At 41.1% G+C, this 26,906-nt stretch overlaps 2 protein-coding genes across 3 annotated transcripts in view; one reads left to right on the top strand and one right to left on the bottom strand.

Annotated features, from left to right (window-relative positions):
- Positions 1 to 26,906, top strand: part of lhpp (phospholysine phosphohistidine inorganic pyrophosphate phosphatase) — a 39,413-nt gene that overhangs the window by 3,667 nt on the left and 8,840 nt on the right. The window contains exons 2-7 of the mRNA XM_084343213.1: positions 9,770 to 9,946; positions 10,222 to 10,409; positions 11,243 to 11,396; positions 11,500 to 11,563; positions 11,679 to 11,771; positions 15,246 to 15,337. Coding sequence (XP_084199339.1) covers positions 9,770 to 9,946; positions 10,222 to 10,409; positions 11,243 to 11,396; positions 11,500 to 11,563; positions 11,679 to 11,771; positions 15,246 to 15,337 — 768 coding nt within the window. The remainder of the gene's footprint in view (positions 1 to 9,769; positions 9,947 to 10,221; positions 10,410 to 11,242; positions 11,397 to 11,499; positions 11,564 to 11,678; positions 11,772 to 15,245; positions 15,338 to 26,906) is intronic.
- On the bottom strand, positions 441 to 9,410 carry oat (ornithine aminotransferase). 2 transcript variants are annotated; one of them, XM_084343211.1, is made up of 10 exons: positions 9,295 to 9,410; positions 5,526 to 5,755; positions 5,210 to 5,434; positions 5,017 to 5,112; positions 4,523 to 4,650; positions 3,648 to 3,770; positions 2,622 to 2,750; positions 2,332 to 2,445; positions 1,970 to 2,114; positions 441 to 1,475 (listed from the first exon to the last, which is right to left on the bottom strand). In XM_084343211.1, the coding sequence occupies exons 2-10, from the start codon at positions 5,737 to 5,739 to the stop codon at positions 1,315 to 1,317; spliced, it is 1,335 nt and encodes a 444-aa protein (XP_084199337.1). In that variant the 5' UTR covers positions 5,740 to 5,755; positions 9,295 to 9,410; the 3' UTR covers positions 441 to 1,314. The 2 variants fall into 2 exon arrangements, with proteins under 2 accessions (XP_084199337.1, XP_084199338.1); XM_084343212.1 differs by having other exon boundaries at positions 9,331 to 9,410.

The following is a 26,906-nucleotide window of genomic DNA, read 5'->3' as shown; positions in this document are numbered from 1 at the left end:
CAAGGAAAAATGTGAAAACAGGCTTTTCCAGTCTGCATGCAGACCCGGGGGCAGGCGTTCAGTAAAACTAAATAGAAATAGTGAATCTTCTCACCGATGGTCTCGTTTGCTCGTGAAGGTCATATAGAAGCATCAGTATTAAACTGAGACGGTTTCATAATCACTTAAAAACTCCTTGCAGTACCTTTAAGGTCAAGAAAATAAAACCCTGCTGCTTTTTGTTTCCAGCTGGTTCAAGAATAAGTGTGCAAACTGGAACAGCAGGAAAAGGGTTTGAGATGGTTTTTCCACATTGTTCATGGAACCGGTTTTGTTGCGGAGCGTCCAGCAGTATGAGTGATTGCTCATACTGCTAAACCTGAAACAGGTATCTGCTCTTTCAATGAACTCTTAAAACTTTTAAATTTCAGGTACTAAAATGTATTTTCCACACAAACAGCAAGACTGCACTCATTTATTTGAAGAACAATGCATCATGTAACAATTTCAAGGTGATACTGCCTTTAAAAAGACAATATTGACATTGTTTGTTTTTCATTTTTACAGATGAAACATTCATCAGAAAGCTCAATGAAACAATGTACAGATACTGTAAATACATAAAACCAAATCAGCCTTAACTAGCAGCACAAGTCCCAACACTCATTAATCCTCATACAATTATGTATGCCTGTTGAGATAAATCCTCCCAAGTTATACAGCTCCAAGAGTAACAAACAGTATGTCTTCCACAGTAACACATATCATAACTTACCCTACATAAAATATGTGACATCAATTGTACTGTAAATGAAAAGTACGTCAACTTTTAACATAAGCAGTTGTTTGGTGCAATTATGACATTTGTATGCAATCCTGCAAACCTAGGAATATGAAAACTTAATTCATATTTCAAGCCTTTTTTATATTGATGTGCGGAAACCCTGCTCTTATATTAAAAACACCCAGACTACCCAGCCTCTTATGTAACAGGAATCGCTTCACGACAATGTTTGCAGGCAGCAGTAGTTAGTTGCAGAAATAAAGTCTTTTAAACTTTAAACTGTATGATTCACTGGTCAAACTACTTACCCTTTTTCAAAATCGCAGCTGTAACCTTTTTCCTTTACAGTGGTTTTTCTGTACAAAAGCTTCAGCGTAGCCTCACAGTCCACACATTCTCTTCATACTGCATTTCTACAGCGATCAGTTTCAAAGAAATCTTAAAAATAAAAGCGATAAAAGGTTTTGTCAGGCCAAGCGGTAGCTTCATTCTACGTGGATTATCAGTTTCTAGGTTGTCTGTGCATTGTTGAATAGTGAAATGGTTTCAGTTTAGAAGGACATGATGGTTCTCTGGACGATGTCGATGCATTCGCGCAGCTCGTCCTCCTTGATGATGAGAGGAGGGGCCAGGCGGATGATGTCGCCGTGGGTGGGCTTGGCCAGCAGTCCGTTGTCGCGAAGGCGCAAGCACACCTTCCAGGCGTCGTAGTCTGGAGGGGGAAAGTTTGCATACGGGTCAGATTGAGTGACTGCAAGGTGAGAGTAACAGGTTTTTTCTTTACCTACACGTAGAAAAGGCAAGTGTGAAGCTACCTCAAAGGAAAAATCCACTCAAAAATCCAATTCATTACATTTTTTAATAGATTTGACGTCTTTAATTTGTTAATTTGAGCATCTCTGTCCCCAGGATGAATGACACAAAGACTCACTGTAGTCTAGGCTTTTAGATAATTTTGTTCCAGTCACTAATTCATTGAATGGACTTGAAATCAGAGCATCAACACTTGAATTATGATGTCATTTGGTTTCTTTGGAGGCGTTAAAAAACAAGCGCAAGCATGGCCTTTCTAGGCTTCCGTATTTTTGTAACCTTCAGAGTTAACCTGAGTTCAAAACTGAAGCCTATCAGCTAATAATTTTACCTCAGTTACCAAATAATGATCACCAACAGGTCTGCTGCTTTAGAAATAGCTTGGTACTTTACCTTTTGTCTCTTTGATGACGACTGCGTTAAGGAGGCCTTTCCCTCTGACTGTTGTCACAATGTCTTTGGGCAGTTTTCTCAGCTCGGACCGCAGCAGCTCTCCCATCCTTTGAGCGTTCTCTGACAGCTTCTCCTCCTCCATCACCTGCAAACAGTTTGAGTTTAAACAAGAGAATTTGTGACATTGGTGATCACAGCTACATACATATTTTTCTTCTGATTTTCTGAAGGTAACTGCAGAGCATGTTGCAGTGGTAGTTTGCTCCATTTAATCAATTAAAACAAAGGCTACAACAAGAAAAAGTGATGAGTTGTTAAAGTGTAGACACACGTGGAAAAGATAAGTGCACTTTATCACTGACCTCGAGTGCAGCCATAGCAACCTGACAGGCCACGGGGTTACCTCCAAACGTGGAGCCGTGCTCCCCAGGCTTGATGGTCAGCATGATCTCATCGTCACACAGCACTGCAGATACCTGACGCACACGAACACAAAATCACTTCAGGTTAAGGTTTAAAGTTGCTTAACTACGGTGATCTGTACACATCTGCAACAAAACTGGACTCCAAAAGTCCATAAAGTTTGAGCCTTTTGCAAAGGCTGATATGATGTGATAAGAAGTGTTACTTAAAGTCAATAAAAAATGCTTACAGGGTAAACTCCCCCAGAGAGAGCTTTGCCCAGAATCACCACATCTGGACGGACTTCCTCGTGATCCACAGCCAGCCGTCTGCCGGTCCTCGCCAAGCCTGTTTGCACCTCATCAGCAATCCACAGCACCTGGATGAAACACACGAGCACTTAAGTTTAATTTGTGAATCTCCAAGTCAAAGAAAAAAAAAAGAAGATTTTATAATGTATTCACACTGTTTGCTAAGCCAGTCTAGGTGAGTCCCTACACGTTCGGGGGTTGTGCAATGCTCTCCATAGCTGTAGAAAGACAAACACAGTATGTGTTTTATCAAAGCAAACATGGAAATTCTCACAATTTGGAGGAAGGAGAGTTCTTTTAAGGAAAATAAGGGATTTGACTTTCCCAAAACTACAATAATTTTCTATCATATCTGAAAAAGGGTAGTGCTCTCAGTGAAAATAGCCTGGGTAAGTAAAGGTTGAACAAATACCTGAACATGGCTGTGCCACATGGTGCATTCAATGACTTGAGCTCGAGCTTTACAGTTGTTAGTATTTGGCGATTTTCACACAATCAAGCATTAACACCTTAAGCTAAGGAATCACAAATGAACACTGGTGCTACTCACAAGTATTAGTTACTTTTTAACCGTTGATGTTTAATGCATTATACGACAGCAGGCTTTCAAAAATAAGGGGATTCTGTTTCGCCAATTCTTCAGTCCAAGTTTATTCCGACTCCTGCTCTGTTCGGCTCAGTGGTCACCTCTCCACCTGTCCATATGTCGGGGTTTTTAATTGGCTTGTTTGTGATCCGATAGTCTTACTGGCTACAAAAATGCAGATGAAAGGTTTAAAATTACTATTACTGCTTATGTACTCAGTGCTCAGGTATGATTTGTACAGTAAACTAAGTAGATTACATGGTGGAATGCAAACTTAAGTGTAAGCTAAATTACAGACTCGATTTAATTACAGTAATTTGAGCAGCTGTAATTAGTTACTTCCACCTCGGCAAATGACATCTGTGTGTTTGAGACTCACGTTGTATTTAGTGCACAGTTCTCTGACTTTAGTCAGGTAGCCCTGGTCGGGCACCACAACCCCAGCTTCCCCCTGGATGGGCTCCACCATGAAAGCTGCAACATTTGGATCCTGAAGGGCTTTCTGGAGAAAAAAAAAAAAAGACGAGTCAGACATTTTTTATCTGTGTCCCAGAAAACTCAATAAGTCAATAAGTGCATGCTACTTCAGTCAATCATTAGGTTTGTATGTCTACATGGAAAAGCAGCAGCTGCCAAGATAACATTATCTAAACACATTCAACATCACTCAGTCATTCACCCCTTGTGTTTACGTAAACAATAAGGGTGTCGAGTCAACTAATTTGAGAGGATTTTATGAAATAAGCACTGTTTTTGAATCGTGATGGTTCATGATAATGTTTTTCCAAGATTGTATGGATTGTATTCCGAAGCAGTAGCTTTCATAACAGCTCAAGTATTTTTTGTTTGTCCTCCAGGTTTGGTCTTGCCAGGAAAGAAGCACATTGAGTGCTATGCAAATTGGCAGCAGACTTTAAGGTTAACCATGTTGGATCCTTCCAGCAGCATATCAACACTGATGAAACTTTCGCTGCCTCTGACATCAGTGTCTCTATTCAGCACAACAACAACTAAGTCAACCAACCAAACTTTTATTGTAAGTGTGTTGTTGTATAGAAACGCTCAAAGTCACATGTGCAGTGACTGAGACTTTTCCCAACAGCTGGGTTAGACCGAGGCTGAAGAATCTTCTCCACACTTGTGATATCATGAGACTCAAAAATGTAATTCCAGTGTACTGTCTCTCAACGACTGAAACAAAATAAAACAAACATGGTAGATATTGAACTGTCTGAAGGTAGCCAAAAGCCGTACCTCCAGTGCAGGGATGTCATTGAATGGGACAAGCTCAAAGCCTGGCATGAAGGGGCCGAAACCTTCATAACTGCTGGGGTCTGTGGAGCTGGAGATGGCTGCCATGGTGCGGCCCCAGAAGTTTCCCTCTGATCAACAAGATAGAAAGAGATGCAATATTTATCACATTGTTCTCTGTTTACAACCTTATTGGTTGTGGATTTGTGCGCACACTAATGCTAAATTTGGTAATCTTATCCTACTGCATTAAGCAAACAAGAATCATTGCGGTAATCTAGAGTCTGAACACAATATTTTAATGCAAGTCATGTGTACTTCACGTGTCAGATGTGCAAAAAGCGTTAGCGCTCTGGCTAGCTTTGCTAAATTCCAGTGTAAACAAAACTTTAAAGAAATATTGGAGGAACTATTTTCTGATAGCTTGAGCTCCCTCCACTTGATTTTGGTGACAAATGCTACTAACTCCAAAACTATGACATGAGATGGTTATTTACCTGCAAAAATGATTTTGGCCTTGTTTTTTGGAACCCCCTTCACATTGTAAGCCCACTTGCGAGCAAGCTTGCAGGCAGTCTCACCGCCTTCGACTCCTAATTTGCGACAAAAGAAATAAACGTCAACAAACACACTCATAATAACATCTGAAGGTGTGTCGATCAGTTAGCCTCGGGCATTTCCCTGCAGTACCTGTGTTCATGGGTAGGACTTTGTCATAGCCAAACATTCTGGTGATGTACTCCTCATAGGCTCCCAGCACATCGTTGTAGAAAGCTCTGGAAGTCAGGGTGAGTTTGGAGGCCTGGGCATTGAGCGCAGCGATGATCTTTGGGTGACAGTGGCCCTGGTTCACTGCACTGTAAGCACTCAGGAAGTCGTAATAGCGGTTGCCTTCCACATCCCACACATAGATGCCTGAGAAGAAAAGAAGAAAACCAAGCCCTTAGAAAGTGGCTACAAATAATTCAGAAGTGATTTGTAAGATTTCAGGGAAAAACAAACTCACCCTCCCCTCTCTCTAAGGCCACAGGCAGGGGATGGTAGTTGTGCGCTCCATATTTGTCCTCACGGACGTAGATTTCCTCGGAGTTGAGCGGACGGTCGGCACTCAGTTTGGAGGCGGCGGTGGAGGCCAGACGTGTGCCAGAGTGGACACTGCGGCGGAGGACAGGGGCTGCGCGGCTCAGGCTGCGGCTGAGCTGGAGAATCATTCCATTCATGGTTCTGTTGCTGGGTCTACGACAGATATAGAGACTGAATATTACCAAGGGCATTTTAGTTTACATTTCCATGGCATCATTTGTAAAATGATGAGAAAGGTACAGCAGTTTCAGCTTCTGAAATGGGATTTGTCAGTCATAAATATCTTTCTCTCTTTGGTTAAAGGGGCAGTAAATATTTCTGGAGAAGAAATTCAAACGTTTTTTAACTGTTACAATATTAATTAGATAATAATCCAAACTCAGAAATATTTATCTTTTCAATAACTTAATAAACAAGCTGTTCCCAGAGGAAAATAAGTTCTCCAGAACACTGTTTGAAGCTAGAAAGGTGGCAGGGTCCGCCACATATAAACATGAAAACGAAGAAAGTTTATTTAGTTTGTTTAGGTCTTTCTCTTCTGATTAAAGTTTCTTTCCAAAACTACATGAATAAATCTCCTTGATATATTGCCCAACCATATGATACAATAAACAAAAGTTAAACCAAAGTTATTACAATAAATTAATATAGTAACAAAAAAAACAACAACAATACACAAACTTGTAAATCTTGTTCCTATCATTGGCAGTGATGTAACATATGACGGCATAAACCAAACCTCACTGCAGCTAATACACTGCTACGTGGGATTCCACAGAGCACATATTGTGGGCTTTACAGGTCTGCTGAACAACGCTTCTCTTTCACATTCAACACAATAGAGGAAAAGACCTTTGCTGGGTATGGGGTTAACAAAAGCTAATCCCATATCAGCATGGCAACTCGACTGTGATGACCCAGACCTCTCTGTCTGGTCCCAATTAAAGTGAACTGTCCCTTCATGATTATCTAGTACTGTATCGTGCACTACTTTTCTTGCTGCTGACCGTTTTTTGGAATTAGGCAAGGGACAATACGAACATTTCATGTCACGATTACGATTGCGATTCACAATTTTATCTCAAAAATCATCAAAATAAGAGTTAGGATTAGAGGTTTAGGGGTCATAGTTTTTTAAATGAACATCCTATTTGTGTCTAATCTTCCGGTCGTTCTTTGGTTTGGAATCCATAATATTTTCACAGGCAGATATTGTGACAGGCCTATCTAAATGTTGAAATAAACATGACTAAGAAGGTGGCCTTGAATAAGCATGTCCTTGAGTGGTTTTGAGATTATTCACATAATGCTATGATTGCAAGGATGAGCCAGGTTAAAGACTGAATATTACCTGATGCATTTTACTTCTAAAAAATTCCATGACATCATTTGCAAAATGATAAGAAAAGTACAGCAGTTTTAGAAAACTGCCGAGAAAGGCTTGCTAAATGTAAACATGGATAACACACAGGTTACAAGTTAGGACATTTTATGGTAAGTATGTAGTAATTACCAAGTAACATGTAGTTGAGTGGAAGTGTAGAGTAGCAGAAAATGGAAATACTAGAGTACAAGTACCTCAAAATTATACCTAAGTACAATATTTGAGTAAATTTACTTGGTTACATTCCATCACTAGTGGAGTAAATACATAATTAAGCCTTTATAGCAAATTAAGGAATGAATCGATCACTCAATTCTTGATTATGATGTTGTATTTGTTGGTAATTAGCAATTTATTGTGACTAATAGTATTAGGATAGTGCCCCTTTTAAAGTTGTGGGAAAGAAATTCAAACTTTTAAATTTTATATTATTATAATATTAATAAGGTAATAATACATAGTCAGATATAATTCTTTTTTTTATTGAATAAACAAACCGTCCACAGAGGACAATAAGGTCTCCAGAGCAGTGTTTCAAGCTAGAAGGGTGGCGGGGTCCGACAAACATAAACAAAGTAAAATTGTGTTGTCCTAAGGTCAGTTAGTTTATTCAGTTTGTTTAGGCACGTTTAATCAATCAATGATTTTTCTCCACTGGTTAAAATTTCTTCCCCAAAATTACATAGTGCACGTTTAAGATCATTTACATTTTGGAAAACTGTTCCAACATTGGACTGATCTGCTGAAACTGACAAGAATGTAAATGGTTAAAAAGTAAACGATAAGTTTACTGATAAGTAAACTTATTTACTGATCTGCAGAAGTTAGAAATTAAATATAAACTGTTAAATGTGTAATCTATCATCTAATTACCATCTACTTCCCTGGAGATTTGTACCTGTTACAAGTCCTGTAAAACTGTTACCTAAACATGACACAACCAGAGCATGTATTGGGATAATCAATAACCTTGTAGGGTGAATAAACACACACAGCAAATAGAGACAGCACCTGGACTGGGTTACGCCAAGCAGATCAGTGGCACGGTGTCGTGTCCAGTGACCACTAAACCTGCTCTTGAGAGATGATAGGTCGATGGGGAGCTGCCTCTACTACACACCCACCTACATTACAGCCAGGAGCTAAATAAAGACAACAAGTATGGGGTACTATCAATTGATAGCCTTTGAGAATTACTGAGCTCTCCTAAACCACTGAATATTATACAATAACATTACTATCATGAAACATAGCTTGAAGCTCATTCTAGTTATATAAACATATATAAACTTATAACATGAGTGTTGTGGGGGTCTGTAAGATAATAGCGCGTAAAGTGGCTGACATTAAATGCGTCACGCCACACTATATGAAAATATAGGGCTTCACTGACATCATAAGAACAAACGGATATGTTTTTTTACACAAAGAAAAAAAAACTTGTCACGTTTAACGTTTGCCGAATGAACAAATAGGTCCAAATAGTTAAGACTGTGTTATAGACAGCGTTTCACAACGTTTATACAGTTTCTCCTAACGCAACACGTTTCAAAATTAAGCGTTTTTTTAAGGGAGTCCGGCGAAGAAGTAACGGTTTTGGCAGCGATGCCGCGAACAAACTGACACTTTTTAAGAAGGAGAGAAACATCTCAATGTACTGTAATCAATGCCGAATTTACAAGAAGGCACCACTGAGTTAAAACTTGCCACAGTCATTTCACAAAGATGATCAAGCTTCTCTTCGTGATGCAACAACTCTTAAAATCACGAGATTTGTAAGGGAGTCTGGGATATTGCTGTTACTAGTAACATTCATCACATCATTGTGTGATCCATATCAATGACTTTCACAAACACGCACAGCAGGTCCCTTCTTGCAACAATTGCGTAATGTAGATCACAACAACAGTTATATAATTCAAATAAGAATGAGATATGACAGTGGTCAATGTCACCGTTATTCACGAGGATGACTATTTATATCTATGTAAATAACAGTTGTTGTTAATGCATTAGAGACCCCCACAGATCTGTTATGTTACTGCTTTAAAGGGAGCTCATACCCTACCTCATAGGAGCTCAGCTCTCACTTAACTCTAACCCTGAATAAAGTAGTTCGTCCGAAGAGTGTTTCAAGATCAATGCTAACAACTCAGTAAGTCAGTAACGTACCAGCTAGCTAGTCAGCTAATATTAGCACATTCCGACTGTCATTCCGGGTTTGTTTGTTTTTTAGCCGTCAGTAAACTATAAAGCAGGCGTTTTCAAACAGGAGCGAGGACACAACTGGAGGAAAGTCAAACTGTACCAGAAAGTAGAAGAAAAGCGAAGTTAAAACCCTCACGTAGCGATGATGGTGATGCTCAACCGGACCTGTCTGATGCTTGAGGCGGATGGCTGATGTGTGTGTGACAGCCTGGCTTGGGGAAGGTATCGGACCGTGACGTTACGTTACGTGGCTACGTCAGAGGACACGCCTCCATGTTGCAACTTTTTCCGAGGATTGCAGAGTTCAATCCAGAAAGACACCACCATCATCATCATCATTATTATCATCATCATCTTCATCTATATATAATCACAATCACAACGAATTAAACGGCCACAAGGTGTCAGCCACACTTAGTTTTATCGTTTTGAATTTCATAGCAAAAATATTACAAATAATATTATCTGTACAACGCAAATACACACATTTATAATCACAGGCATAATATCTGCATGTCAATAAGTACGTAAGATATCAAATAGTTACACAAGTGCATGTGCATTTATCATGCCAGGCTGCCTTGCATCACGCGCATGCGCTCTGGGGCGCACCGTTTCGTCATGGCTGACACGGACTGGCCAGGCTGTGCGAGGAGTTTGAAAGGTGTCATCCTGGACTTGTGCGGCGTGTTGTATGAACCCGGAGAAGGCGACGGGGTTGCCATATCCGGCTCGATTGAAGCCGTGAAAAAGTGAGTGAATAATTTGGCGACGTTTTGAGAGGTTTTTTTTTTAGCCGCTTGCATGTTCAGCACGTCTACAGTGCAAAGTGCACACACTGCACCGTGCCGGAAACTTATGGATACTAGCATTTCATTACAAGACTCCCAAAAGGCTTCGTGTGCATGTATGATTAAAGCTGTGTACACACATTAGAGCATGGTGAGAGGTGTACATATCGGTGTCATTGTGTCGCCACCAGCTGTGTGCTGCTTCCTCAGTCTGACCTCCTGACCCCTTTTTACAGGCTCAAGGCATCTGACCTGCAGCTGCGCTTCTGCACCAATGAGACCCAGGCCGCCAGAGGGGCGTTTGTGGCCAAGCTCCACAGACTGGGCTTTGACATGTCTGTGTCTGAGGTCTTCCCTCCTGCTCCTGCAGCCATATCCGTCCTTAAAGAGAGAGGTTTACGGCCTCACCTGCTGGTGTATGATGGTAATGCTGTATAATATATACAGTGTCAGTGTATTACAGGTCTTGGGGAGTAGTACTTATTATGAAAAAAATGTAAATAAATATAAAGCCTTTTGTGGCTCCATCGTGGGCAATGTAGGCGCCAGAATTAAAAAAGGAATAAGAATGTGTGGAATTAAAAAGGTGATATCTCTGGTTCAAGGTCATTTATTTTTGATACTGTATAATAAGTGCAATGCTAGATCAGTGGACTGCTTTTCAAAACCTACATTACCCACAATGCAACTTAGCCAGTGAGTGACATCACTGACAGTAACAAATCAGATTACATGCAGCTTCCTCTGGAGCCACAAAAGGCTTTATACTAGCTTTTTCACATATGGAGTAGAATTCTCAAAGACCTGATGACACCTTTCATTTGTTTTGTTTTTTTAAATGTAGCAGGTAAGGAACGTGTAGAACGTGTAAGTTCATCTACCACTGCTCTCCGGCTTTCCGAGGTCCGAACTCATTGCTTCCATCTAAATATATAAACATTATGAAAGTAATAACAAATATACAGATTCACTACTTTTTAAAAAAAAACTAAATAATTTCTTAAAATGACGTTACACAAAACAGGAGGTAGTTCTCGAATTTGGTGCACCAATGAGTATTGGTAACATATTGCACTGATATGTTATTATTATAACTATATATAATATAGTTTTGGGACAACAATGGAGGTCAGATTTTGGCTATACAGATCTCATGGAATTTGTTTTCAATATTAAAACATCTAGAATATCACCAGAGATGTCCTTCTAATGACCTAACTCTTAAAAGCATTTAACTGTGTGTTTATTCTTCTGCAGGACTTCTCCCCGAGTTCGATGGCGTCGAAAAGAATGACCCAAACTGTGTGGTGATTGGCGACGCAGCTGAAAATTTTTCCTACCAGAACCTGAACGAGGCATTCAGGGTCCTTATAAACTTGGATAAACCAGTGCTGTTCTCTCTGGGCCAAGGGTAAGAGCATATCTAAAACCAGCAGTCATTACTATTGCTTGTATCCAAGCAGAAAGCACAGTGTGCAATATAAAACATTTGCTTTGTTTTGCTCTCTTTACAGGCGGTACTACAGTGAAAAAGATGGCTTAAAACTAGATGTCGGGGTTTACATGAAGGCTCTGGAGGTACAGTGATTGCATCATTCACATTGATATGTTTATTCATAATTGATAACAGCACTTCCATGCATGTGATGGTGTCATGTGAGCAATTACTTACCGTATTATTGTTTTGTTCCAGTATGCCTGTGATGTAAAGGCTGAAGTCATTGGAAAGCCATCCCCAACTTTCTTCCAGAGTGTTCTCAATGACATGGGGCTGAAGCCACATGAGGTACGTGACAATGCAGGGCACTGTATGTACAAGTTTGTTGTGCAATATTGGAGACTTCTTTGATCTATTGTAGGCTAAAATGCTAAACGTGTAGCTTTCCTGTGAGGATGCTTTGACTGTATGCTTTCACTGTTCAGACTGGGAAGGAAGTCAATGATCAGTTTATGTCACCATACGGAGAAGTTGCAGTGGTCACTACCCTTTTAGTGTGAAATACCGAGCAGTAAGCATCCACGGTTGTGCATTTACATGGAAAAAATGCAATCAACTGCACAAATAGTTTCAGAATGAATTCAATTCACAGGAACTTACAGGCTGATTGCTAAAGAGAAGCAACAAGTCAGCATGTGAAGTGTTAACTAACCGAACACACAGTTTTTGTTTTGTGACATTTTTACAATTCTTCCCACACACTAACCAGAGGGTTCTTGTGATTTTAATCAGTCCAACAAATCCAGCTTTAGCCGAGGCTAAAACGGTTCCCTGCCGTAAATAAAATTTCCGGGAAATGCTGGCAAGAAAATGCTACAGTAATCTATTGAATGCGTGATTTGCGACTGATACAAAATGGGATTCATTATTCGGGGCAGTTTGGCAGCTCAATTAGTGGAACATGTGCACTGTGTACCGAGACTGAGTCCTCAGCAGGGAGGATTCAAGCTTGTGGCTGTTTGCTGAGTGGGGAAAAAAGAGCGTGTCAACAGGTGAAAATTGACTATAAAAATATTGTTGAGAATGCCTTTAGGCTACTGCACAAGCACTAACAGTATACAGCTATACTATTTGTCTATTGCAAATATTTTAAAGAATACACCATATTTTAAGTAGGTTACTTCTTATTTAAGCATGTTAATTCTACCTAATTCCATCACATGGGATGAGGTCCTTATTTATAGACTTTTTCTCAATCTGTTAAAAAAAAACATAAGCCAACTACACTAAACACATTTGAATGTACTTTTTTTTTTTTTTTTTTTACATAATTTTACCATTAACATGGTTTCCTATTGGGGAGAAAAAGAGGATGGAGGCATATAGATGTGGATGCTACATTTCTGGGAATTATTTAAATTTTTACTTTTTAAATTTGACTATGTTGCTATTGGAGTAATTTATATTGAGAATTACTTTATATTTGATGTCACACCATAAAATTAAAAACATATGTAGGTGAATATATTAACATATCGTATTGTTGTAAAATTTGTCTATTATTTTTTTAAGTTTATTTTCTGTATACTTCAATATTTTTAACTGATATATTAGGTAACATCATTTTTTGTCAGTTCATTCATACAGGAAGTCTGCCTCAGCCTGCCCCAGGCCGGGTTAGTTTTCCCAGCATAGGTTGCCATAGTAACTGAGCCTGAACTACGTTGAGAGGGAAGGGTCGATGCAGATCAATACAAAGTTGCCCTCAGTGATCATATTTATGTGAAGGGAGATTTCTATCCTGATGGGAGTGGTCTCTTCCAAGGTTTTACTGAATGGTTAGATGAGTTTGAAAATGATGTAATTCATATACTATGGCCCTTGCAGTCACCAGATCTCAACCCAACTGAACACTTATGGGAGATTTTGGACCAATGTGTTGCATCACCATCATCAAAACAACACTACAACACCACAGTATACGCTGAATTGCTGAGCTGTTACTCCACACCCTTTTCCCACACCTGCAGACATACCTGTTGCACTACATACCTCCTAATTGTTAGCTTGATATATTAAACCACCAGCGGCTGGAACAGGAAGACTCTGGCACATGACAGAGTCTACTTGCTGGAACCCATCACAAAGCCAAGCCAAGATGCTTCCTACTCTTGTGTTTTCACTGTTTTTGGTGGCTCAGCAGGCGTCTAAATATGTGTTTAATGTCTATCCTTGGTATTTGCTCATCTCAGTGTATCTCAAGTCTAAAAGCTGAGCTCTGTCTCACTAAGCTTGTCTATATTTGGACCTGGCAGTTGGCCCTCTCAGAAAGCTGGGGTCATCTCGGTCCAAGCTTCCATCTATTCTCTGAATTTTCTTTTCTTGGGAGAGACATCGATATAACCACAGCTACCCAGGCTGTCATACAGAGATGTTGGTGCAAATGTACTTTTTCCCAAAGTAGAAATTCTTGTTCCTTGAGTCACTCGCTGAGTCACTCACTTCTAAATCAAAATGAAACTGCTCCCTTCCTGCAGGACAGTAATAATCCTTTCCTTCCTTTACCAAACTCCACTCTCAACTCTCGCATTATTATCACAGTTTACTATAACTCTGATAAGCTTCCTTTGTCTTCTGTCCATATTATGAATTATAAACCGATGCGTGAAAGTATCTGTGGATCAGTTTTTTCTCCTTGTAAATCAGAATGTACGCTGATCTGCCAAGATCACATTAAAAGGACTGACAGGTAAAGTGAATAACGTTGATCATCTCATTACAAAACCTTGGGTCCTTCATGTGGATGGCACTTGACATGCACCGCCAATCCAAACACCGTTAGAGACCAAGTACACCCCCTCATGGCAACGGCACTCCTTGATGGCAGTTGGCCCCCCAGCAGGACAATGCGCCCTGCCAAACTGTCAAAAAACATCTCAGGAATGGCCTGGGGAACATGACAAAGAGCTAAAGCCGTCAACCTGGCCTCCGAATTTCCCAGATCCCAATCTGATTGAGCATCTGCTGGAGCAAGTCCGATCCCTGGAGGCCCCATCTCACGGCCCAAAGGACTCAAAGGATACGCTTCCAATACCCTGGTGCCAGACACCAGAGAACACCCACAGCTTTGACGGGTCAGAGCCAATTTTGATCCACTGTGGGGCCTCAGTGGATTGAACTTGTTCCGGCCTGTCCCACTTACTCCTTTTCGACCAAGGCAGTTGGATTGCAGGTTCGGATCAGTGCAATCAGTTTCCAGCAGTGCTGGGAAATCGGCAACGTATACAATGATGTAATGACGTGACTCTACGGCGTCTCTCATGCCCGTGTAAAACAAAACCATTCTTAGAAGGTTCACAGGTTGAATCAACTCCAAACAAGCACTAGCACCAACCAAGAACCAACACTTTGTTTGCCTTGTTCAAACCAAGTGCCTTGATCGGATTGAGATCTGGGGAAATCGAGGCCAGCCCGGTGCCATGAGTTCTTTGTCATGTCCTCGGGCCATTCCTCAGTACTTTCCACGGTGTGGCAGGTTGAACTGTCCTGCTGCGGGGCACTGCCATCCAGGAGTGCTGTTGCCATGAGGGGTGGCACTTGGGTGCACTGGGTGGCGCGTGTCAAAGTGGCAATGATCGCTGAGAAGTTTTTTAAAAAAAGGAATAGTGGAGAGAAGGGAGGGCAGCGTGAAATGGATCCGCCAAGTGCTGATGATGCTCAGCTAGGAAGGAGGAACCAAGGGAAATTACAACTGGCACTTGTAGAGAAATAAAGCTGTTACTAATTTCTCTCTTATTAATTCTTCGTCCTCCTCCCTTGCAGGTGCTGATGATTGGAGATGATCTGGTTAATGATGTAGGTGGGGCCCAACACTGTGGAATGAAAGGCGTACAAGTCAGGACCGGAAAATTCAGGTCAGTGATGTCCTGAAACCGCAGATGCTCCCACAGTGAACTGTGGTTTCCTTAACACAATCTACTGAACTTGGACATAATTCGTTATTGGAAACAGCTGTCCAACTATTGGTTAGTCAAACTGTCCTTAAATGGTGCCAGTGTGTGCCTTGCTGTTGTATCCTTGAGTGAGATACCAGCCTGTTCCTGGCCTGATCTGTGCTTTTATGCCTGGAGGTAAAAATGAGAAGCCTGCTTCCTTACATGGTTTCATAAAGCATCACATAAATCATCTCTACATTTTGAGGCCAGTTTGATCATTTTGTGAAGTCAGAAACTGTCCAACTGTTGGCCAGAAGAGGGCGCCCTCACACCAGCATTGTGAATCAAAGTTTCCTCTATAACACACAGGCCTCCTGTGAGCAAACCACCTCTTTCTTCAGCCCTCCAGATTTGTTTATTTGATTGAGAATCCCCTGAAAATAGCTTTATTCTCTCCACATGTTGAATGCTCGTCACCCGCAAGGTCATACTCACCCAGGATTTATGATCCCAGATCTGGAGATTACTGGGGCACCTCTCTTATGCTGTAATTACAGAAACATATGGCTTATTATTTTAGACGGCATATGTGGTACTTAAGGGTAGAAGAAAAGAGAAAAGTGACTGGCAGTAGGAGGGGACGCTGTTGTGGAACTACACATTATATCACATGTATGCTTTGCATTATGATGAATTTTCAAAGTCATACATTAACTAGTGTTTTTATAGATTTTTCTGTATGTAATATGATCTTAGCCATATGTTTTATATGTGTACTTTAGATATTTATGGCGATAGAAGAGGAATCCTGAACATTTACTATTTTACACTTGCGGTACCGTACTTTTTATTATGTTTTCCACTTTTCCTATTTCAAACACAGCACCAATTACTATGAAGCAGTAGTGGAACAGGTCTTTTACTTTAACATACTACAAAGAGTTTTTAACTGCTTATGAAACGTCCTAAATTTAAATCGACGCCTTATGTAAATGACCTACATAAGCAAGAAGATAAGCTATTTTCTATGTAGTTATTCTTACGCCTTGCCCGCAAAACAGCAATACTTTGTTTCATCGTTGTCATATCAGTTCTTAATCTTTCATAACCACGAGTACATACGCTACCTCATTGCACGCAGCCTGTAACAGCTGTGCTTAAAAAGAAAAAATAGCATCAAAAGCAGTGTCTTTCTTTACAGTTTAACTCCACCCACTTTACACAGTGCAGTGTGTTTACAGGCCTGGAGGAGTACTACCGCATGTGTGAGAAAAAGTAGTATAAAGTTTTGTGGCTCCAGAGGAAGAAGATGTGATCTGATATATTGCCTCCAGTGATATCACTCAGTGGCTAAGTTGCATTGTGGGTAACTCAGGCACCAGGTTTTAAGTTTACTCTCTCTTTTCATTACTCTCCTGTAACACTGTTGGGACTCATGGTGGGCTCCAGAGGATGTCATTGAGTGGCTATGGTGCATTGTGGGAAATGTAGGCTGGTTTAGCATTGCACATCATTAAACACCTATAAACAAATAATCGAAATCAATACAGCAGAACCAGAGATATCGCCTTTTTCTATTCCTCGCACTCCACTTATTTTTAAGGATCTGATGCCTGTATTACCCACAATGCAACTTTGCCACTCAGTGACATCACTGGAGGCAGTTTTCTCAGATTACATGCAGCTTCCCCTGGAGCCACAAAAGGCTTTATACCCTTTTTTTCCACATATGGCGGTATAATAATAACGTGCAGAATATCATATTATCTGTATTTATTGTATGTGTAACATGTAAGATGTAATTATCTAGTAATTTTGGATGTTAAATATACAAGAGGTTTCATATTTCCCCTTTAAACTGTAGTGGAATAGAAGTATAAAGTGCATATTTAAGAACAGAGCTCAGCAGAGGAAAATAAGCGCAGGAGGTACAGGAGGACATCAAACCTCCTTCCTGTTATTGTTACCACTTAGATTAGTCTGAAGAGCACCACGCTTGACGACCTGCTCCACTGCCGCGGCCTTGCACGCAGGCCTTCGGGTCATGTGACCAGAGAACGCTGAGTAATCTGCTTGAGCATCAGTCAGCTCTAATCCTGTACTAAAAGCACCGTCACTCACTGCAAAACCTGTCCTCCATCTGCACAGAGTTATTCTTGTGTGCATGACAGGGCGCACGCTTCCTCTCTCATGAGTTTTCGTGTGTGCTGCTGGCATGTAGGTGCACACATGTGTAACCTGGAAATATCTGTGCCGGTATGCAACCGTCTGCAGCGTTTAGGTCGGCGCATGTAAAGACTGAGAGACTTTTTCTAATCTAGAATCCATCTGGTTTATGTGACTCAACAGTCTTCTCCCAGCGGCTCAGTTCAGCTCCAGTGTGCTGAGCAGTGTCTGATATACTCAACTAAACACAGGATAAACCGGATTAAATTATGTCACTGCTCATCCAATGTGTTTTTTTTGTGGGGGAGAGAGCAACTGGTTAGAATAAATGGGCTGTTTCCTACAGAGGAACATATGTGGAATCAGTATTGTGTTACATGACGTGTTTTGTTTCAGCGATGGTGGTCTAGATTTATGGACCGAGTTTATATGGAGCAACACGTGCATTCACAGGCAATACAGCAAGTTCTTACATAAGTGGTTAAATAATGTCACTAGAAGAGAAGAGTAAAATGCAGTGTGCTATTTTTCCACAAGATTACAAAGAAATTTGTAGCGAACATAAAGAGCCTTTCCATACAAGATTCTGGTGAAAGAAGCTGTAATGTTTTGAATTTATTGCTGCATCACCTGCTTTGAATAACTAATGCATCGTGTTTATGTTTGATTATTAACCGAAGACACTTGTATTTGTATAACAGCCAGTAACGGGAAGTAACGTTCGCCTCAAATGAGAATTTATGGCTTTAAAGCGAGCTGTCGTTTACTCATTTAACACAACGTCCCAGACCCCTCACCGGACTTATTAAACCGTATACATTCCCGGAGAACAAGAAGAGAAACAGCGACAGCAACAGTGTTTCCGTGGGACTGGGAGAGAGAAGAGGACGTGAGATTTAACATTTTTCAGCCAAACAGGCGCAGTGAACCCAGGCTTGCTGGGAGCAGCTATAAACCCTCAGTCAGATCTGTGAAAACACAGCTGTTTCCAAGTCAACCAGATGCTGCGCAGGCCTCAGGCTTGGGGAAAAGACTGCTTCAAATACCCCAGGCCCTGGTGACAAGACAGGAAGGGGAAAAGATACAAATCACAGACAAATCTAATCACATCAGCTTATTTTAAAAAGCTTTTGACACACAGTTACTCAGCAGCGACAGCATAAGGTCTGAAATTCGTTAAGCCTAATTTAGATCCGTCTGTATATTTTCACTGTCTGCTTCCTTACTTGCCTTGTGTTCACCTTGACATAATCTGCCTCAATTCTGTTAGAAAAAGCTCATAATGCAAGTACAGTAAGAGGCTTTCACTTGTAACTGCTGCTCACTGTACTTTTTCATATGACGCACAGCACATGAATGTGCTTGTTATGTTATTGTGATGGCTCCTGCAGATTAAATTCAAGAGCAGCGGCCAAGGAAAGTGGTATTCCAGTGCCTACCAGCAATGGCTGCTGAGACTATAGGCGTAATATAGGGGGTAATTGTAATTGGGGTGTGCTATGCAAGCAGTGAACTTTCCCTCCTTCTTAAATAATGAGCGAAAGTTAGCGCGCTTCCCTCAGGGGAGCCGGAGAACACTTTAATGTAGAACAGGTTTAAAAAGAGGGGCCTGCACCAAAAAGTGGCTGGAAATTAGACTGGGAGTAAGGAGATCTGACTGCTGATGTTAATCAGCTGCACGGGAACGATCTACCAACACTGTGCTGTGCTCAGACCCCCTTCTCAGACAGTCGTTTTGTTATGTAGTCACAGCATTAAAGCTGCAAATCAAATCTCAATACTTTAATGCTGAATTCTGTCCATACAACAGAGTAATGCTTGGTCAGGTTCTAAGTCTCCTTTGCTATATTTCCTGATTTATCAGATCTTTTGTTCAAGATTTATTTTTGCTGAGATGTGTGCTTAAACCCATAAAAATCCATAATTTTATCCAAGGCAACAGTGCGTTTTATTTGGTCGGCTGTCGCTTTAACTTCCAGGGAAATGCCAACGTGACTGAAAATACCATAAAACATTAATACATAACAGTGAACATTTGTTCCTGAGTCGAAAACAGATATATTTTCATCAGCAATGGCGTTTGTTTAACAATGAAGACAACAACTCCCATGATGCCTCGCCACTTCAGAATATCCTAATCTTTGGAGACCCCTGGTGCCAGGAAAATACACTGTGCATTTAAAGCTCTACTGTCTTTCACAAACGGTCTTGAACTGCTGTTGGTTTTAACATAAAATGATTTTTTGTTTAAAAATGCACCTGCAATGAGCAAAACCTAGCATTAAAGCTTTATAATAGATTGTTTTTTTGCCGATTGAGGATAGTGGACCAGGTTGTAAATGCAACAGTGATATCTCATAATGCAGAAATGTCAAAGGTGTTAGCAAACAGTTCCTTTTTTCATACCACAGAGTATGGGTTTGGTCATTTTGAGTTGTGTTTCTCCCCACACGGAAAATGCTAGCGTTAGCATTTGTTCCTCAGAGAACATTGCTAAGGTTGCTTAAATGCTGCATTCATGCCATGTTTGCAGACTACATAGAATGAGAAGACCTCCCATTATGCTGACAATATACGGTACCTCCACTGCAAGCCGTGTAGTCACAGTGGAGATAATCTTATCCTAGCCGCTTGCACTTAGTTACATCTCAAAAGTGTTTGCAAACAGTTGCCTAGCACTCGTGGAATAGCATTAGCCTTCATTTGAGTCGTGCTTCTGGCTGCCTGGCAAAATGTAAATTCAATATTCACCTTCCTTTTAGCTGTGGCTCGGTCCTCATCAACTCCCTGAAGGAGTATCAGGCTCTTTAGCTGTTAAATGTTCCACCACGCTCAGCAGCTAGTCGCTAATTTTGCCTGCCATTTGCAACTCAGCACTCCCTCTTTGTGGGTGCGTCACGACAAGTGACCCCTTTCACATTAGACGTAGCCATCTGATCTGCTGTCAGTTTAAAATATTGATCAGTGGATCTTTGGAAAAAAAAGTGTTTTATTGTTGTTTTTTGTAGCAGTACATAAAAACCCAGTATCAGACAATGTAGAATAACACCCAGTCCTACACACAACTGTTTTAATGGTCAAACTTACCCTGTCCTTGTTTCCTCAGTCCTGTGGCTCAGTCTTGTAAGTTGTCTTTTTTAAATAGTCATCTCTCACGGCCTGTGGCCTCGACCGGTCCTGTGTTCTTGTTTCTGTTCTCTTATCTTCAAGGAACTGCGTCGGCACAGAGCTGGGTAGCTTTGAGCTCTCATGAAAGCAGGTTCACATCATGCCGTTCTTTCATGCACCATTTGTAAACCAGTTTAATTGCTACTGCAAGCCGACACAATTGCTTTCCGAACCGCTTGGTGTTGGCGGTGCTGTCCGTCTCTGTGTATCCGTGACAATCAAAGAAGTTGGATTTCAGGCTTTTGATTTGAACATACACCCTCGGTATTGACATTTGTAATTCTGCCGAGGAGAAAGTAGTGTAGTGATGTGTCGGATACCAGCGCAGTATTGATAGGTGTTTTGAGCGAGGGCCAGCGAGTTAGAGGAAGCCCTCGCTGGATTCCCGTTGGAATCTGGCAGAGAGTGCACAGCAAACATTTTCACACAGCAGCAACCAACTTCAAAATGGTTTACATTGTAAACCTCTCCCTGTGGCCAACGCTTGACTGCTAATGTGAGTGTTGGGAAACTGTTTTCCAAGCAGGCCTGAGCCAGATTAAACGTCTCCAGAGACACTCGGTCCCTGATGATAGAAACTATGAGCCAGTTTGCCGAAACCGCACCCTAGTTCGTGCCCTTTCTGTCTGTGGCCGTCACTGAGGGACACTAACAGGAAGCAAGCATTGCAGGGGGGTTAGTAGCCATGTGATTACCATGCAGATTACTTTTCCTTCAGTGTTTTTTTATGTGCTGTGAGTAAGTTTCACTGCTACTCCAAGCTCAGACAATTTAGAAAACCAAAAATGCCTACGTTAGCATGTTCGTTAATACCAAACATGCCTACGTTAGCATGTTTGTCAATACCAAACGTGCTAATGTTAGCATTTTTGTTGGCGAACATGCCAACATGCTCAATGTTGTTAATTCTGCATTCATTCTACGTTTGTATAATGGAAAGAATAAGAAAATCTCAAGCTTTCATTGCAAAATACCTCCACTACTAGCCATGTAGCAGTAGCACCAGGTAAATGTAGCCTAAGCTTGAATTAGCTTTTTTTTTTGACACGTTAGTTGTTCATTTACAAGTGAAACCAAAGACAAATAAACATCGGCTCCTGTATAATTTGCCAAATTTATAGTTTTATTGTTAATATTTGATTTTCTTCATCTGTATCTGCCAGCAATGTTGTTTGCAGCCATTTTGCTGGTAGTTTACTGACACCTAATTTCACTTACTTGATGATAGACTGCTTTAGCACAAACGCTAATATCTCTGACTTGAAATTACAACTAGGAGTCTCACTAACGTTGTAGAAATCATAGATGAACGATACAAAAAGAACGTGGCTTTATGACCTTAGCCTTCAAATGCTAGCATGGATCATGTTAGCATTCAGTTGAAAGCACAGCTAGGTCTGATAACAAACAGCCTAACCTGACTGAAAATGTCTTATAATGTATTTAAATGACTACTGTACAGAGAACAAACAACAACAACTTAACAAAATGGCCCAAATGTCACAAACTTATCTTTTTACCTCGTTAGGTGTAAAGCTCTAAAAATTAACTAAAGGCTGTATTTTCTTTAGTCAACTGTGTACCATGCAGTATAAATTATAACATTAGCACACACCTTATCAATAAATCTGTTATACTCGTGCAAAAACACATATAGGCACACGTGCAGTAACATGCACTAAAACAACATCAGCTGGAATGCACAGTTCTCACCAGATGGTCGGTATGCAAATATTCATAGCTATCACTGTAACTGCTACTCCTGCAATCAGCTTCATTATAACCAGCAGGTCTGAGCTAGATGTGGAATGAGAGTCAAAGGATTTGGTTGGAGGCCATTGTGAAGTTGTTTAATGTGTTATGTTATCTGTTCTCCAAAGCTTTTAACAACTTGAGAAAAACATCTATCTTAAAGTCTCATGGCAGCGGTGAACTTCCCCATCTATCCCCATCGATCCAGTTTGGGTCAAGTCCAGAGAAATAAGTCTCCAGACTCCCTCTCTCAGAGCAACCCAGACTGAGCTGACTGGGTGAGTGGCACACACCCTGTGATCAGTGGGGGATATCCAGAGCAGATTTCCACTGGTCCTCGTAATAAAGTCATGCAAATAAAGCCATTATCAGTGCAGCGAATAGAAGGAAGGACTGCTCATTAGGAAAGCAAATGGCCCATCAGCCTGAGCAAACAGATTGCAAGAGCGAGGTACAGCTCCCACAGCAGAAAGATCTTTGCTCTCAGCTTAATATAACACAGTGTTCAGCATTTGTGTCATAAATCTTTAATTGCTAGCACAATATTGTAAAATAGTATATTTTCACAAGTTTACTCTGACCTGTCAAGTTGTCAAAAGCTTGAATGGATGATTCTGAAAACTGCACATTAATTATTTGCCGAGATTGGAATGTTTGTCTAGTAAGATCTAGTGCACATTGTTGCTTTAACGAAACTTGTACTGTACAGGATATCAGACTGCAACACAGATACGGACTGAAGCTTGTTCTGGAGGTTTTTAATTTCAAGTCTGAGCCTTGAATTGTTGCTTGGTTGGTCAGTTTGGTGGTTGGTGGGTTGGTTGGTTGGTTGGTTGGTTGGTTGGTTGATTTGTTGGTTTTGTGGTTGGTTGGTTGGTTGGTTGGTTGGTTGGTTGGTTGATTTGTTGGTTCTGTGGTTGATTTGTTGGTTTTGTGGTTGGTTGGTTGGTTGGTTGGTTGGTTGGTTGGTCAGCAGGATTACACAAAAACTACTGAACAGAGTTCCACGAAACTTTGGAGGAGGATGAGGCGTGGCCAAGAATAGACCCCATTAACTTTTGGTGTGGATCTGGATAAAGATAAGATCTAGGAAATTAAGTGCTGTATCGTTACAGCTACGATACAGCACCTGGATGACTGAGAATCTTCACCATCCAGGAAATTATGTCTCACTTTCTTCAACATTACAAGAGAGCATTTTTTATGTTTTTTTTTTGTTTTTACATTTCTGTTAAATTCTCAGTGAATAATGCATGGCGCTGGAAAAAAATCTGTGGCTTATTTAAGTGAATGTATCTATGAGTGGGTACAAAAGGGGACTGGTGGGCCTTGGCAAAGGTATGCACTCTACTAAGTGTCTGTTTTTATTTTCTATTCCAGTTTCCTCTTTATACGTTGTGGTGTTAGTTTCCCTATCTTGTTTGTACTAACACTGTTTGCAACATGTAAAACGTCCGTTTTTTTTGTTGTGTACACAGGGCGCTTATGCAAAAGAGGGTTAACGATCCTCCACCCTGAATAAATACACCGGTTGAATGACTGATAAGTGAAAGGGTTCATCGAAAAGTGTGAACATTTCACTCCATTATGTGTATGTGTCTACAGAAAGGTGATGCTCTCCCCCTATGACATAAACAACCTCTCAGATCTTCTTTCCCATGAATCAAACAGACACTACAGCGAGCGCAGCGCGGCAGTGTTAGGTTTATGGATGGGCCTCGTCCTTTGCAGATCTGTGACACTGAACCTTGACAGCACGACCGTGCAGGCATGGCTGTGGTTGCAGCTTAATCTCCTTTATAAACGGAGAGCTGCCCCTGGGACGGCTCTCAGGTACATACTGTATTTCAGCCTAGCTTATCTTTCAGTCCTCCCCTGGTGTCCTATAGCCTCAGTTGCTATGATAATGCATGGGTGGTGGCAATGGTTTCCAGTGTGTGCCCGTCAGACGGTCCCTACCATACTTCAAGGCCTTGTATGTGTCACCAAGACGATTATGAAATCTCCTTTCACCCGTCATAATCGCTTTTGATTGTCTTGTTTGTTTGTAGAACTGGATTCAATGTGTGGTCGTGTCTGAGCAGGTTATGCTTGAGTTGCACTTTCTCTGTTCTTTCGCTCCGTCTTGACTTTTGTGAACTGTTCTTCGTTACAGACAAGAGTGCTGGCATTGTAAAGTGTCTAGCACAACAGCACAGTCCCACGCCCTGTCCTGTTAACCTCTGTTAGCACATGAGGTTTGTCTGCGTGGGGAGGAAGTGAAGTTATCTCATTTCACATTTCTCCACTGAGGCTGTGGGCTGCGAGATTAAAAGCTTGTCAACTCGACAGCTACAGTATTTCTGAACGTGTCATTGCAGTCTGTTTGCCTCTGCGCCATCAGAGAGACCCTTGATGCCGAATCATAATATGTGCACAATATGGCCTTTGAACTGGGGTGGAATCCGCAGGGGCCCTCCTTTGTGTCCAAGTCCCCCCGGACCATCAGAGGAACTGAAATCAAGAGCTTTGTGACCCGTTGGGTTTTGTTTGTTCTGTGGCAAACTGAACAGATTGAGTCAACAGTGTGCTTGGTTTTGTTGCAGCTCCCATGATAAAACACTGTTGGCCCGGAGCAACGGAGACAGTATACACAATATCATCTATGTATACAAATCTAATGTTGTCATACTAGCATACGATATCTTGCAGTGTGCACTCAACCACTCTTGAGTCAACCCTCCTTTCAGTCCCGTCCACTAATCTCTGACCAGCCTCTCACTTCTCTCTGCATCTGCTTTGTCAGTCAGCGGCAGGGCCCTTCGGCAGGATATTTGCATGGCAAAATAGGAAAATACATGTTGCATAAGGTTTCTATTTCCACTGCTGGATTTCCCTCCTTTTTAACAGATAACACATGAAAGCTGTCTTTTGTTTGTTGGATCTCTTTTCCTGGCTGCACGCTCCCACCTTATCCTTTCTTTCCCAGAGGTGGGTGGGTTATGTTCCTTTCAAAAAAACCCTCTGCAGTGCCTCGGGATTGCAGAAGTTGACATTCTCGCAAATAAATAAACAAAAATTAAGAAATGCCTCCTTCAATTCTCCCTATTATTATAATCATATAGGCTGGATTATCGGTTTTGTGTGTAAGAGCAGCATTTACCACAACTCCATACAGTCCCGCCTCTAATTAACTTAGCGCTAAGCTGTGTTTTCATCTCATTCCTGTGGATTGGAATCGGCAGCTTTGTAGGGAATGTAAACATAATCAATTCTGGGAATGATTTCCCCATCCAGCCAGCACTCTGTTCTTGGCTGGAGACCCAACGCTGATCTGTCTTATTTCTCTGTCTCTCTGTTCTTAACTAATTTACATTCATATTTCTATGCTTTCAATAGAATAATCCCCAGTAAAAACAAGTCACTGAGTTTTTTTGAGTGCCTCAGCTTTCCGTGCTCGCTTGCTTTGCTTTCTCTTGCCGACAGAGGACGAAAGCGGTAATCAATTTGGATTCACGGCACAAGGCTCCGGACATACTTTTCAATCTGGTAACACCAGGTGGGTGCACCGGCACATAATTTAATGAATTTAAATTTAATAATTTAATTTCTTAACACATGTAATAGGAAGAAGGGTGCAAATACATGTTGTTGTTTTTTTCACTTAACTCACGCAACAGATTTTGGGGTGCATGTGCGACCAATATAGTAACACCCTGGAGCCCTGCAACAGTTGCAATGGAATCCAATGGTGACCAGAACTCGCGGCAAAGAGTCCAAAATTTCAATAGAAACTTCTGCAGCATAATCCACTTTTCCAATGTCCATCTGTGTGGTCAGTATTTCCAAACACTCATAATTCTCCCAGAAAATGGCTAAACAAAGCCATATTGAACCACATTTAGCCAAATATGGTTTAAAACAGCCATATTTATCCATTTGGTGTATTGCTAGCATGAATGGCAATTAGGATTTATTGTCGGTGAGGTGAACATTAGCCAACATAATTGCGTGCAGAGATAAACAGCTAATTGTGATAGCAACAGAGACTTTATTTTACAATATTTGGGCAAAAATATGAGTATTGGGGATGTAGCTAGCACAAAAATGGAGAAATTAACCGTGATTGATCAAGATTGCTGTCATTCACAATAGAGCAAGCTGCGAGATCGTTCAAGACCAAGGGATGCTGGTGATTTTAGGTCCGTGTGATCACATGTTACCTCGTGATAAATCCCATCAAAGTACAACAAAGCTCAAAGTGGAATAGAAAGGTTAAAGACAGACTCATGGCCACCTAATTCTACAACATTTTGATCTCTTTCATTCAAGCTATGTTTTGAACTTTCTGTTTGGATCAGGTCAGAACATAACAGGGCGTCGCACATTAATTACAGACTCTAGATGGATGCGACAGTAGCCGTACAAAGACGTCAAAGAGCTTCGTGGCTCTCCGCTGGGTGCCCGAGCTTGGCCTACCATC

Source organism: Pagrus pagrus, assembly GCF_965226575.1.
Source record: "Pagrus pagrus genome assembly, chromosome: 21".
Taxonomy (NCBI): Eukaryota; Metazoa; Chordata; class Actinopteri; order Spariformes; family Sparidae; genus Pagrus; species Pagrus pagrus.
This window is presented reverse-complemented; position numbering and strand designations above follow the sequence as displayed.